Consider the following 14,582-nt stretch of genomic DNA (forward strand, 5'->3'; position numbering starts at 1 on the left):
GGTCTCTCATCTCAGCATCTGACCCTACACCAGCCACTCTGAACACACCGACATCAGCCACTTCAGCCACGTCAACCACACCAGTCACACCAACCACTCTAGACTGGTGGGGACTTTCTCCAGAGTCTCTCAGTCTCCCCAGAGTGTTCCAGCTTCCTCCAACTTACATTTTCTCAACTGGAATTCACACAATAAACAAAAACCCCTCCAGTTATCAGGTCTTCTCTTCCTTAGAAGGCAATGGGGCCGGGGAGGCTTAAATAACAGTTTTTTTTTTCTGTCATGCATGTATTTGTATATTCAGAAAGAAAAATCTGAAAAAAACGATAGAACACATTATTCTTCCCAAGAGGTGGGATCATGGAGTACTTTCACTTTCTCAGTGTGTTTTATACCGTCTGAATATTTTATGAAGAGTGTATTTTACTATTTTTCCATTTCAAGGTTTTCAAAGTACACAAGTAATTTAAAAGCCTATTTTCATTTTTCAAAGTTCATGCAATACACACAAAGCAACAGGCTTCCATGAAATTTCTTCTGCGTTTCCCCTCCCCAGAGGTCAATAGTGGTGTTTTTTTAGATCTGGATCCTTCCAGACTGTATATGCATTTGTATTCAAATGCACGTAAATAGGTACGCAACTATGTCTTCAGGAATCTATTTATGTAAATGTGATCATATTGTTCTTATTTTTATCACTTAAAAAAAACAAACAATATGTGTTGAAGATCCTTCCCTGTTGGTGCATCTCTTCTAACGGCTGCGTGCGGTTTCAGAGTGTGATGGTGGCGTAGTCTATTTAATCATTCCTCTATTGAAGGACATTTAGCTTGTTTCCAGTTTTTTGCTATTACAAACAATGCTTTGATAAACACCCCCATGCACTTCTCTTTATGCTCCTGGAAGAGTGTTTTTTCTACGATGGATAATGAGTCGCAGAATTGCTAGGTTGAAGGGCATGTGCACTTTTAATTTTAAGAGATACTGCTGAATTACTTTTATCACCAGAAAAGGGCACTAACAATAAAAAACGAGAAGCAAAATGACTCTGGTTTCCCATTCCCTGACTCCCTAGCAGAACAATGAGGGAATTGATGCTAAAGTGGTCGGCACATCATTGTTTGCTAAACCGCCAGCTTGTAAGGCGTGAACACCCCTTCCTCCCATCTCCCCGAAGATTTGGCTCATTGCTCCCCTCTTCCTGCTGCAGGTTCAGCCCTTACGAGTGGTATGACGCTCACCCCTGCAACCCAGGCTCCGAGGTGGTGGAAAATAACTTCACTCTGCTGAACAGCTTCTGGTTCGGAATGGGGTCCCTGATGCAACAAGGTATGTGTGCCCTTAGAAGGGTGCAGACACCTTTACCAGGTCCCCGAGCTCCACCTCTGCTGGGGCTAGCTGGACTGGCTCACCGTCTGAGGCTGAAGCACATGCCAACACCTGCAGTGGGCAGGGCTCATCCCCAGCCCCTCCTGCCCCAGCTGGGACGGACATACAGCATCCTGCCTCCTGCAGTCAACCCCCTGATTCTCACCGCCACAGAATCTGCCTGAGCAAAGTTGGACTAAGGATGGAGGGAGACTGGAGGCAGGGAGCCTGGGTGGAAGGCCACTGCAGAAATGAGATGGTGAGACCTGAGCCAGGGTAGTGGCTGCGGGAGTGGAGGCCAGAGATGGACTTTAAGAACTTCAGGATGTAGCAGGGACTGGACTTGGTGACTGCCTAGCTCTGGGGAGCCCAGCAGAAGGAAGGGGGCACATTTGTGGTGGGGCCATTAGCCTGAGTGCATCAGACCTGGTATACCCAGAAGGATGCCATTTTTCTCACATCCTCCTGAGGGAGGTTTGGGATAGGGTACCTGCCCCCCCCCACCACCATTCCCCTCACTCCACCCCACCCCCCGCTGGTAGCCTAGCTTCTGGAAAGATTTGCAGCTGCTCAAATATCTCAGAAAGCAGAGCACCTGCAAGGAGCAGAGGCTGGAGGACAAGCAGAGCGGGAGGGGACCCCAGCCAGGAAAGACCCCCAGAAGAACCCTACCCCCACAGTCCCTGATGACCAGAAGCCAAATGCGGATTGCCTCTGTCTACGGAGCCACTGTCAGAGCCTCTTATCTCAGGGAATGAGGAGGGAGGCAAGGACCAAAGTCTCTGCCTGGGTTAGGGCCCCACAAAGGGACAAAAAGGGGGCCAAGGAGGGAAGGAGATCCAAGGGGCAAAGAATGTCCCTCTCCCTCTCTCATATGTGTATCCTCAAGGCCTGGCACAAACCCTGGTCCTCAGTGATATCTACCAGCAAGTGCCGCAGGCGTGCATGACTGATGTTATCTCAGCATGTCCTGAGTGCCCACGACCTGCCAGGCCCTGTGAATGAAGGACCCTGGACCCGAGCAAACTCTCAGCCGTGACAGAGGCCAGGGGTGGGATCCAACAGAGCCTGACCGAGCTCACCAAGCAAACAACTGAAATAAGTCATTCTCTTTGGGGGCACCTCCAGCCCCTCGTGTGGGGGAGGGCCAGGCGGATGAGGCTGGGGTGGGGGTGGGGGAGTGGTCTCCAGCAGCTGGGAAGTGACAGGCAGCTTGAGGGGGAAGCGCCTCATTCTGTCCCCACGACTAATGAGCGTCCTGAAGCCTCACCTTGCTGCTCTGTCCATCATCTCTGCTCAGTGACAGTTAGGAAAGAACCTGAAGGCCCCTCCACACAGTAATAGCTTCTCTTCCACCTCCTGCTGCTATTCAAAGCGTTGGCCCCTGATGTATTCCCCGCGAGGTTTTGATTAGGAGGGAGAAAAATGGGTATGTATTTGAAAAACTCTCCCTTGAGTGATTTCTTTGAGAAAAAAAAAAATCATCCACATCAAAACAGACGCTTTTCAGATGCAGGTCCAAATATTCTGGAAAGTTCAGGAGTCACTTGCTATTTAAATCTCTTGAAAGCCGCCTAGTTAATTACTTCAGTTAGAAGGTTTCAGCTAAACTGTGCTCCGCACCCAAGGTCGGGAAGGAAGAGTGATCGGCACTCTTTCTATTTCAGCAAAGAGCTTCGAAAAATGTTGATTTTTCTCCGCCTGCAAAGCATCATACAGCAATCTTATATTTGTATACCACTCGCATTTCCAACACACTTTCCTCCTCAAATTATGTCATTGCAGCAGCACCGTGGTATTTTTGTGAGGCTGGGACAGAGGAAGGACGATGCTTTGCTGAGTTCCAAAGAGAGAAAATGACAGGCACAAGACCACACAGAGAGCTGAGAGCAGGATTTACTCAAGAACCCAGGGGTTCTTGAACTTGGGACATATGCAGGTGCTCAGAGCCTGGGACCGCACGTGTGGTTCACAGACACGCGTCAGAGGGTCTGACACGCCTGTGAAATAAACATTCTGCTTGTGTGTGTTTTTGTCAAGCCGTGGTTCTTGAATGTTAGCCCAGATCAGAATCACCTAGAGGGCTTACTCAACCCAGATTGCTGGGCCTCATCCCTAAAGTTACTGATTCAGTAGGTCCTGGGTGGGACCTGAGAGTGTGCCTTTCTAACAAGTTCCCAGGTGATGCTGTCAGTCCAGGAACTACACTTTGAGAACCCCTGGTCTAAGGAAGAAGTCTCAGCTGTTACTAGATTATCAGTGGAGTCTGTGACCCAGAGGACCGAGCAGCCCTGGTTTGGGCATTTTCAGGGACTTTTTGTCTCCTCCTTCCTCCCAGGGTCTGAACTGATGCCCAAAGCCCTGTCCACACGCATCATTGGTGGCATCTGGTGGTTCTTCACGCTGATCATCATCTCCTCCTACACGGCCAACCTGGCTGCCTTTCTGACTGTGGAGCGCATGGAATCACCCATAGACTCTGCGGATGACCTGGCCAAGCAAACCAAAATCGAGTATGGGGCAGTCAAAGACGGGGCCACCATGACCTTCTTCAAGGTGAGACCCTCTCCCTCCCTTCACTGTCCTTCCTTAATCACACGGAGCCAGAAATCCCAAGGGCTCAGCCCCTCCCTATTTAGGAACAATTGACTTTGGGGAGCTGTAGTGATTTGACCAACTGGATGGTCCCAGCACAGATCCTAGAAGTTTCCATACCTGAGACAAGCAGCATGAATATGCTGTGTTTCCCTAAATCATCAGAGGAGAACATCAAAGGAAGCTGGAGAAGGGGGAAGGAGAAGCGTGGCCCCAAAAATACACAAACAGGCCCTGGAGCCAGTAGGCTCCCTGCCCTTGGCTTGGCATCTCAGGGGCTTTCATCTCCAGGAGGCTGACCTAAGCTTGGGGTGAGCTGGGAAACACCGAGGGGACAGCAGGGGTGCATCCTCCAAGGAAGGCTTAAAACTTGAGCAAGCGTTTACGAATGTTTACCAGCATGTTACACTCGTGGAATGCTGGTGTCCAGGTAAAGCCTCTGTCACCTGCTCAGGTGCCTGCTTTCATGGGGATCTGGCCATGACTTCGTTGCGTCTCCTGTTTTGTAAAGCACTGGCTCACTTCCTTACATTTTTTAACCTTCTACGAGAGTAGCTGAGGGTTTAGGAAACTGGCTGACCCTGACTACCAGTAGCTATAAATGTTCCCCAGTAAATTAAAGTAATAATAACTATAGTTGGCACCACTAAGAGCTCACAGTGGGCCAGGCACTGCACTGGGCTTCATTTAATCTTCGTGACAAATCCCGTGAAGTAGGTATTGCAGTTATTTCACACGTTTGGAAACTAAGGATCAGAGCCATTAAGGGAGTTGTCCCAAGGACTCACAGCTGAAGCAGCCTGGGTCTGGCCCAGGTCTGCCTTCCTCCAGAGCCCATGTTCTAAGCCGTGGTTCTCAGACTCAGTGTGTGTCCAGATCACCTGGAAGGCTCGGGGAACCCCAGGTTGCTGGGTCCCAGCCTCTGCAGTTACTGATTCAGCAGATCCTGGGGCAGGGCCTGGAAATGTCCATTTCTAATGAGTTTCCAGATGATGCTGATGCTGCTGGTCTGGGGACCACACTTTGAGAATCACTACTCTAATGATTTCTCAGAAATGGTCAGGATTGGGACCTCTGTGGCTCTGAGTCCATTCATTCATGTATTTATTTAGTAGTCAATTGCACTCAGTCAGTCTGAAAGCCTAGGGTGTTTTCCCTTCCACTGGGTCCTGGTTCCCCATCCCCTAGCCCTTGCCTCCTTCCAGGCTGAACCTCTGAGTGATGGATTGAGCCTCCAGTGAGGCCTGAGTGAGAAGAGAAGGAAAGGGTTGGGTGGAAAGCCTTCTACCTCCTGGGCATGGCCACTCTCCTCCCCCTCCCCTGCAATCCATTCCCCTCCTCTACATGCTACCCTGACCTCGCCTGTTATGGGCTCTCCCTGGTGGCTGAGGTGGTAAAGAATCTGCCTGCAATGCAGGAGAGCCTGGTTCAATCCCTGGGTCAGGAAGATCCCCTTGAGAAGGGAATAGCAACCCACTCCAGTATTCTTGCCTGGTGAATTCCATGGACAGAGGAGCCTGGCAGCGTACAGTCCACAGGGCTCCCTTCTCAAAAGTAGAAGCAGTTCCGTGCTTAGTGAGGAGGAACAAGAGAAAACAGACTCCCCTCTGGAATGCTGCTACTGGCAAACGCAGTCTTCCTGTGAGGTCACCCCCAGGTATTTATTTATAGTGAAGGGGAGATAAAGCATTGTCATAAGCACACTGGGGGCTCTCTGGGACCCTGTGTATGTATTCATGAGGGTGAGCAAGCATGTGAGTATGTGACTGCATGCACGGTGCATGTAGCAGTATATAATGTGTCTATGTATATGCACATGTGTACCTACGTACGAGTCAGCCTGTCTGGGTACTCGTGTGTCTTTCTGCTTGACCACAAGTGTCTGCATATATGCACTGGTGGGCACATGTGTGCCTGTGTCCCTGTGATCTGGGCATGTGGACACGTGACTATGTGTGAAATATGAGCTCGAGGGTCTACATGTATATATATGTGGAGAGTGCACACATGTCTGTCTGCTTAAATGTCCCCATGGGTGTGCTTACATAAGTGTGAGTGGGAGGATGGCCCATGTATGTGTGTGTGTGTGTGCGCACATGCATGCACACGCCTGCTCCTGCCAATCCCCAGGCTGCAGCCCAGCCCTTTGACTATGCCAGAGCATCCCTCATGCATTACACATGAGCCCGTCTCTAAGCAGGGCTCCCGATCAAAGAGAAGCAGCATAAATAAGCCCAGTGCAGGCTCATTGGCGCTGATTGGATGCCCTTGCCTCCCTCCATGCTAAGATGCTCAGATTGGCTTCCAAGAGCCCGGTCCCTGCTCCCCACCGAGCTACTGTCCTCGGCATCAAGCAGCACCTCCCGCAGCCCGCACCGCCCTCACCCACCTTCCCTGCAAATGGTGCAACGAGGAGGGCAGGGGAGGGATGCAGATACTACGACCCAGCTGGGATGCTGGGGCGGAAGGGCCCGGGCTCACTGGGGCCTTGGGCCAGGAAGAGCAACTGCACAGCCCCTGAAGAACCAGCTCCCCTTCCTCACTCTCCTGATCGCCAGTGAATTCCGCTTGCTGTCTGGCCACCTTGTATCCTGCTTTAATTCAAATGAAGTGCTTCTTGCCCAGCCTCCCTACCAATGGCACCAGCCATGGGACTGTTATGTAGACAGAGAGGAACCTGAGTGTGGCTACATTAACCACACCTTGGATGATAAGCTAGAAGCAAAGATCCTCCCAGAAGGTCCCTGGACAAACTTACTTCCTCCCTGCCCCGCCCCACCCTGCCTTGCTTAGTCCAAGCCCTCCGCCTCCCCCACACCTGTACCAGGCCTGGGGGTAGCCTCCTTATGGTAGCTTTCAAATTAGAGCTGGAAGGAAACCTGAGCTAAACCTAGAGAATCAGAGGCCCAGAGGGGCTGGGTGAATTGATCAAGGCTCAAAGGAGCTGATGTATGGTCGGTTACTCTGTCTGCACACACACTGCCCTCTCCCACAGTCCCTCTAGGGTCTTCTCCTGGAGAGGTGGGCCTCTCCCCTGCCCATGAGTGTGTACTGCAAGGTTGGCACTAGGGTTGAACAGGAATTGGCTCCAGAGGTTGCCGTTAGATGTCCTGGAGACACTGGCAAAGTCCACAATTACAGTAACATTTATTGAGCACTTACTGTGTGCTAGGCAACGTTCTGAGCACTTTACCTGTATTCACACCTATCATCCTCATGACATCCCTGGAAGGCAGACACTATTACCACCCCCACATCGAACACACAGTGAAAGGAAGGATCCGAAAGTAACCTGAGTTCATACTTCTTGCCTCATATCTAACAGCGGGTGAAACGCAGCATTGGGGTTTGAGCCCAGGTAGTCTGGCTCAGAGGCCTGTGCTCTTTGTCCCTGTGTCCATAGCATTTCTCCAAGGAGCCAGCTACCATCCAGGAATTCCCTGGGGGAAGAGTGAAGCCGTATCTTCCATAGCCTAGAACAGTCCTGGTACATTGTAGTTGCTTAAATACTGCACGTTGAGCGGATACCGTTGCTGGATTAAAGGGTGGAATGAAAAGTCGGCAGGAAGCAAGTAAAGCAAACACAGGAGACCGTGTTGAGGCTAGGAGCCCAGCAGGGAGCATCCCTGAAGGTTCCAGAGCCCAGGGCAGATGAACATTGGTTCTGCGGTTAGCCTGTTTCCAGGTTAAGCTGCAAACCGTCTTAAAAAGCACCCCCTGATGGAGAGGAGCACTCGAGGCAGAGAATGCATCCCCATCCAAAGATGGCAACTGCAGGAAGTGGGGCGCCAGTCTCTCGGGGCGGGGCTCCAGATCCCTTGCCCCCTACTCTGTAGCCTGGGAGACGCGTGGCTGGAGGCAGCCCGTCATTCCAAAGGAAATTTCATTTGAAGAGTTGTCAGGGAGCAGCAAGCATCACAAACAGCGTCTCCTCTGTTGTGCTCCCTCCGTCTTGGAAGATAAAAATTAATTAGGAGATAAAAAAGGAGGCCTTTGAAAGCGCTGTTTGGCTGTAAAAATATGTAGGCAAAAATGTAAAGGAGTATGTGGGGAAAGCGTGTTCTCGGCAGGGAGGGCTGGGGAGCTTTGAAGACAGAGGGTGTCGGAAGGCAGCTTCTCCAAGGATTTAGCCCTCTTTGGTCTTGCAGTAGGAGAGACATCACACGTGGGAGAGACTGTGTGTGAGCCACAGCTGCTTAGGAAAGCGACAGAGCTGGGGACCAAGACTTCCAGGCTCCCAGGGTCCCTGGCACCATCAGGCCCCACTGAGGGCATAGTGTCGCCCCATCCTAGCAACTGAGTCTGGAAGGTGCCTGGAGAGGCCGTCCAGTCCAACTCCCACCTTCCAGTTGCTCAACAGACTCTGCCCTGGGCTGGAAGTCTCAGGAGGGTGCTCCCGAGCTCCACCTCTAATTCCTCCTGAGCTGACTGCTGGCCTCTCTGATGGCACTTAGCAGAAGCAGAATAGGACAGAAATGCAGTGACCAGGCAGAATTGGGTGTGGTGCAGCCTGGCACAGTCAAGTCACATCAGTCTTAGAGTCAGACAGACCAGGACTTGAGTCTTGGCTGTTGTCTCTGCTGGGTGACCATGGGGAAGTCATTTTATTCCTTTGAGCTTCAGTCTGCTCACCTGGATGATGGATCCTGAGTCCCACTGTGCCGCAAGGAGATTCAATGAACTACCGTGTATACAGTGGTTAGACCAGGGCCAGGCACACAGAGGCAAAGGCTTTCTTCCCTGATGTCCCTCCGTATGGCTGACCCAGAAGATGGACAAACTGGCTGGCTCCTTTTCTCCTTTTTCCCTGTAGTCCCCTCCTGAGGCAAACAGGAGCCCCCTGGAGAAACCACAGCCAGTAGACACCTGGAGAACCTCTCATCTTCCAGGTCCCTCCGGATGAGGTCCAGGGGGCATTGTGGAGGAGATTGGTGCCTCTGTCACAGGTTGGCTGTGTACCTCTGCGCAGAGCCGAGCACTTCAGGGGAGCCCAGAAGCCCTCAGAATAGAAGAGACACCGAGCAGGTGGCCCGAGGGGCAGCAACAGGTGCAGGGTCGGCCCGAAGATGATGGGATGTTATTGAGAATGACTCAGTTACTGGTGAGCTCTCTGTGCCTCGGTTTTCTCACTTATGAAATGGGTATAACAATGATACTCCCCCCGCCCCCTCCATAGAGGTGATTTTTGAGAAGATTAAATGGGATAATTTATATAAGCAACTTCGAACCATACCTGACACAGGATATACATGCAATGAATGTCAGCTCTTTTTGTTGTTTATTTTCGGTGATACACAGCCCTGTTGAGCCCACAGATATGATTTTAGGGGCCAGATATTTCTTATATATATTATTTAGTGATCAGCATTTTAAAATAGGGAGACTTTTGCATTAAAAAGTCACATATCCAGCTTCTTGAAAACATGAAAGATGGAGTATCCCTGAACCAGCGCTCATGCAGAGAGACAGATTGTTGGGAGCCAGGAGGGCACTCGCCCTCTCAGCTTACCAGAACTCCATTCAGCTGTCTTGACGTATTTACAGTATCCCTGCCTGGACCCTGTCAGCCCTGGAGTTTTCTACCACTGAGTCTTACGTCATTTCATTTCTATAGGAACTCTGCACTCTAGAAATTATTATCCCCAATTTCTGGATGAGAAAACCGAGCCTTAAAGAGAATTAAGGAGGCTTAAAAAGATAGAATGATGCCAGCCATTTATCAAGCACATCCTAGGAACTTAGCTCTATGCTAAGTGTATCCCTATTTTACCCATGTGGAAAGGGAGGCTCAGAGATGTAACATCACTTGCCTGTGGTCACAGAAGGAGTTGGCATTTGAACCCAGGTAAGTGTGACACCAGAGTCCGTGCAGTGGGGCCAACCTCTCGCATTACCTCCATCCCCCGCCTGTAGCCCTCACCTCCTCACTCTCCCTACAGGGGCCAGTCTGCAACCCTTACCTCCTGACTCTCCCCTGCACGGGCCAGCCTCAGGGCCTCATGCAGTCTGTAGAAGCAGCTGCTAGGCCAAAGGATCAGCAAGTCTGTGCTGGGAAGGTGGGCAGAGGTGGGGGCCTCAAGAAGCCCCCTGATGCCCATGAAAATAACCCAAGAGACATGATGCTCGAGTATGTGGATCCAATAAGGCCAAAGACTCCACATCCAGGGATAAGAAAGCCAATTAATCTGGGAAAAGGTCTCCTCTCCAGTATGGAAAATACCCGAGGTCTCGCATGGAATCACATTGCCACTGCCTCCCCGCATACATTCCCTGAGATTCAGCTCCCTTTGGAATTGATTTATGTTTATATATATATATATATATACCTATATACATTTTCTTGTACAGAAATGTTAAATTCTCAAGATTAAATATCTTCAGTTGGGGAAAATCAATTTACTTCTTTGAGAAGGCTAGAATTGAAAGTCGTGAGCCTGAAACTTACTTTCTTGCCAATTTCACTGATAAAAAAAGCCTCTCCATCCTGGCGTGTCGCCCTGTATCAGCTGCTCCAAACGATTCCATTAATTGATTGGGTGACTGGCCCTGAAACAGCGCTTCTTAAGGTTCCCACTGGAGCTGGGGGACAGGCAGGATTGCATTGGAGCCATAGTGATGTGGGACCTCCCCTGGGGTGGTCACTACTTGGGCCAGTGATGGAACTTGGACCGCTGGTGACCCGGCCCAGGAAGGTGGGAGAGGGGCTGAGATTCCAGGAAGGGCCCTGGCTGTAACCCTCCCTGCCTCAGAGGTACCAGAAGGAAGTTTCTCAGGGATGTACTCGGAATCATGGAATATCACTTAAGGACGGGACAGAATCTAAGGGGAATTAGAAACCATGAGTGGGTTTTGTGGAAAATGGGGATCCCAAGATATGAGACAACACAGGGGCTGGCCTTTCTGGGGAGGCAGGTTTCGGGCTCATCTGCCTGCAGGTGATGGAGACAGTGAATTTGTTGACACTGGAGCCAGGAGAGCAGGAGCTATGGAAATCAGTATCACAGCCAGCTCCCCGCTCTATTGTTACTTTTCACCTGAACTGGCCCAAGTTCTCCGGTGTCCTTTCCCATCGTCCTCATCCTGGTCCTTTACCTGCTGCAGGCGTCTCTCCTCAAAGCCCATCAGCCCCAATACCAGTCCCTCCCCACTCCAGCCTCCAATGGGAATTTCTGTCTACATTTATGATGGGGTGCTCCTGGGAAGAGCATATGTTTTGATGTCTGGCAGGCCTGTGTATAGGAGGAACTAGGTGTTGGGGTGTTAAGGAAGAGGATTCAGGGAAGGGTTTCCAGAAACAGGAGAAGTTCATCCCTTCTGACACAGAGGGAATGGGACAAGGCTCCCTGAATGGTTCATTGTCAAGATACTGATGGCTAGTTGTGGGGAGAATGAGTGGGTAAGCTGGGTGAGGAGCAGAGATGGCGGGATGGTTGGTGATGGGTAGGTGGACAAGAGAATGGGTGGGTATTGGGTGGATGGATAAATAGGTAAAAGACTGGGTGGATAGTTGCATAGTTAGTAGAATGAACTGGTGTGTAGATAGTGTGAGAGCATAGGTGAGAATACAAACATGACAAAAAGAGAATAGATGGGCGGTGGATGGGTGGGTGGATGGATATGTAGATGGAAGGATAGATAGTTGGATGGATGGACACATTGGGAGATAGAAGGGGAGCCCTGATGGCCTCAGCCACTCCTAATTCCCACCTCTAGGAGAAGAAGGAGAATTTGGAAAGCAGGAGGGACTGGGATGGAAAAGGAGTTGAGGTGCTAAAATCACTGATGAGAGAATAGTATTTAGTTTTTATATATCTCAGGCTTCCCTGGTAGCTCAGGTGGTAAAGAATCTGCCTGCAACGTGGCAGACCTGGGTTCAATCCCTGGGTTGGGAAGATCCCCTGGAAGAGGGCATAGCAACCCACTCTAGTATTCTTGCCTGGAGAATCCCACGGACAGAAGAGCCCAATGGGCTACAGTCTATGGGATTGGAAAAGAGCTGGACACGACTTAGCAACTAAACAACAACAACAAACCAAGAAAGCAGAGTGCCTGAGGCCGTGTGTCCCTGGGAAGCAGGAATGACTGGACTTGGATAATCTTATTAGAGGAATAGTTGCAACTGATTATCTGAGAAAGCGACTATATTGGGAATAAAAGCAGCTTGTGTCAGCATGTGTGTAAGAGAGTATATCAGTTACCTGCTGCTACATAACAAATTACCCCAAACTTAGTGTCTTAAAACAACAATATTATGATCTCTCAGTCTGTGGGTCAGGAATCAGCACAGCATAGCTGGGTCGTCTGCAAAGGGCCTCTCACAGGCCAGGATCCATGTGGTGGCTAACGCTGCACCTCCAGGTCCAGCTTTCAAACTCACTCAAGTAATAGTTGGCAGCCTTCAGTTCCCCCTAGGCTGTTGGACTGAGGGCTTCCGTCTCCCCACTGACTGTTGGCTAGAGGCTGCCCTCTGATCCTTGTCATGTGGACCTCTCCACGGGGCAGCTCACAGCATAGCAGTGAGCTTCCATCAGAGCAGCAAGCCAGAGAGAGTACAAGCAAGGCAGAAGTCAGCCTCTCCTGTAACTTAATCTCAGATGTGAGATTTCCCATCACTCGTGGAAAAAGTGAAAGTGAAAGTCGCTCAGTCGTGTCTAACTCTTTGCGACCCCATGGACTGTAAAGTCCATGGAATTCTCCAGGCCAGAATACTGCATTGGGTAACCTTTCCCTTCTCCAGGGAATCTTCCCAACCCAGGGATGGAAACCCGGTCTCCCGCATTGCGGGCAGATTCTTTACCAGCTGAGCCACAAGGGATGCCCAAGAATAGGGGAGTGGTAGCCTATCCCTTCTCTAGCAAACCTTCCTGACCCAGGAATCAAACCGAGGTCTCCTGCAGTACAGGCAGATTCTTTACCAGCTGAGCTATCAGGGAAGCCCATCACTCCTGGGGAGCAGGGGTTAAAAGCAAGTCACTGGGCCCAGCCCACACTGCAGGGGAAGGGATCTCACCAGGGTGTGAATCCCAGGGACAGCGATCATTGGAGCCAGTTTGAAGCTTCAGACTATGATAATCTGGGCAGGAAAAGGGACAGAGTTAGAGCAGACCCGAGGGAAAAGCTGGAGGGGGCAGAGCAGAAGTTATCTAGAAAATAAGAGATGTCTGGAGAGTCCAAAGAGCTGAAAATCAGGAATGTTCCTAAGGGCAAGAGCAGTTAAGTGTGGGGTTGGGGTGGGGAGCATCTGGGGCTACAGGAGGATGAAAAAGTTGAGGAGCAGGAATAGCTGATCATGGGACAGGCTGAGGATAGGCAGGAGTGGGATCAGCCAGCTTGCTGCTCCAGTGGAACCCACTGAGGGGCTCCAGGCATCTGAGCCCTCCCAGACCTTCGGCTTCAGGGCAGATAAACTTGCAGGAGGAGAGTGTCTGTGAAGGTGCCCTCAGACCCTATGCCCAAAGGCGGCATCACTGGCACTCAAGAGATTCTGGGCTCAGGTGGAATCTCGAGTGAGGCGCTGCCTGCTGCTCTGGGGCTCCCTCCTCCCCAGGCACTTTTGGAGAGACAGCCCTTAAAACTAGGAGGCACCTGGAGAGTCGAAGGTCCACTGTCCTCCCAGCCCCCTCCCCCACCACTCCTGACAGTCACAGCTTCTCCCTTCTCCCCAGCCCCACACCAGCCTCTTGGAGCACACTCATGCCATCACGCACCCTGGAAATGGGCCAGGTGCCAGTCAGACAGGCCAATATCACAGACAGGCACAGCCAGACTCAGAAAAAGCCAGGGACAGTGGGGACTGCAGAGCCACCTGCTCCCCTGGGATGCATGGAGGGCTGATCCCTGCTGGGAGCAGGCAGCCGGCAGACACTAAGATCCCAAGAAATCTCATGAAGGCATGCACCTTGTTCTGCCCAGTCCTTTCCGGCAGCAAGAGACACTGAACCTCTCCTGGCCCCAGGCCCTCCCTGAGTTCCCCCAGCTGGGGATCAAGCACAACAGTCCACACACCAGCCTGTTCTCAAGGATGCTGGTTCCACCCAGGCAGCAGCATCCAGCCCGGGACACCCTGGAACCAGAGGGTGAGGGGGCGTCCAGACTACCTGCTCTGACTACCCCTACTCTCCTGCCCTCTCAGCAATTCTTACCTTGCTTCTTTTTCACTATATTGATGGAGAACAAACAGGAACCCTTGCCTGAGACAAACGTTCCCCAAGAACATGGTGCATAAGAGGGACTGCTTGAAGTGGGAGTAGGGGGCCCAGAATCCACCGAGCTTTGCCCTCCTCAGCATCCACCCACCTTCCTGGCCATCCTCACAGCGGTTTCTAAGAGGCAGGGAAGCTCAGTGGTTAGGAGCATGGACTCTGGAGTCAGATAGCCCGGTTTTGCCAGTTTGTGTCTGAGTAAATCAGGCAAACTGAGGCACAGCTAAACTCCATTCTCTTATCTGTAAACTGGAGCTAGTGATAGTACTGGGTTGGCCGAAAAGTTCATTTGGGTTTTTCCATAAGACGCCATGGAAAAACCAAAACAAAATTTTGGCCAACCCATACCTGCCCCCTCTGACTATGGGGAAGAATCAGTGAGTTCATGCAGGTAAAGCACTTGGAACATGACCTACA

At 51.1% G+C, this 14,582-nt stretch overlaps 1 protein-coding gene across 1 annotated transcript in view; it reads left to right on the forward strand.

The window, feature by feature from the left end:
• Positions 1–14,582, forward strand: part of GRIK3 (glutamate ionotropic receptor kainate type subunit 3) — a 250,880-nt gene that overhangs the window by 222,265 nt on the left and 14,033 nt on the right. Inside the window, exons 12-13 of the mRNA XM_061412479.1 lie at positions 1,211–1,329; positions 3,707–3,924. Coding sequence (XP_061268463.1) covers positions 1,211–1,329; positions 3,707–3,924 — 337 coding nt within the window. The remainder of the gene's footprint in view (positions 1–1,210; positions 1,330–3,706; positions 3,925–14,582) is intronic.

Source organism: Bos javanicus, chromosome 3, assembly GCF_032452875.1.
Source record: "Bos javanicus breed banteng chromosome 3, ARS-OSU_banteng_1.0, whole genome shotgun sequence".
Taxonomy (NCBI): domain Eukaryota; kingdom Metazoa; phylum Chordata; class Mammalia; order Artiodactyla; family Bovidae; genus Bos; species Bos javanicus.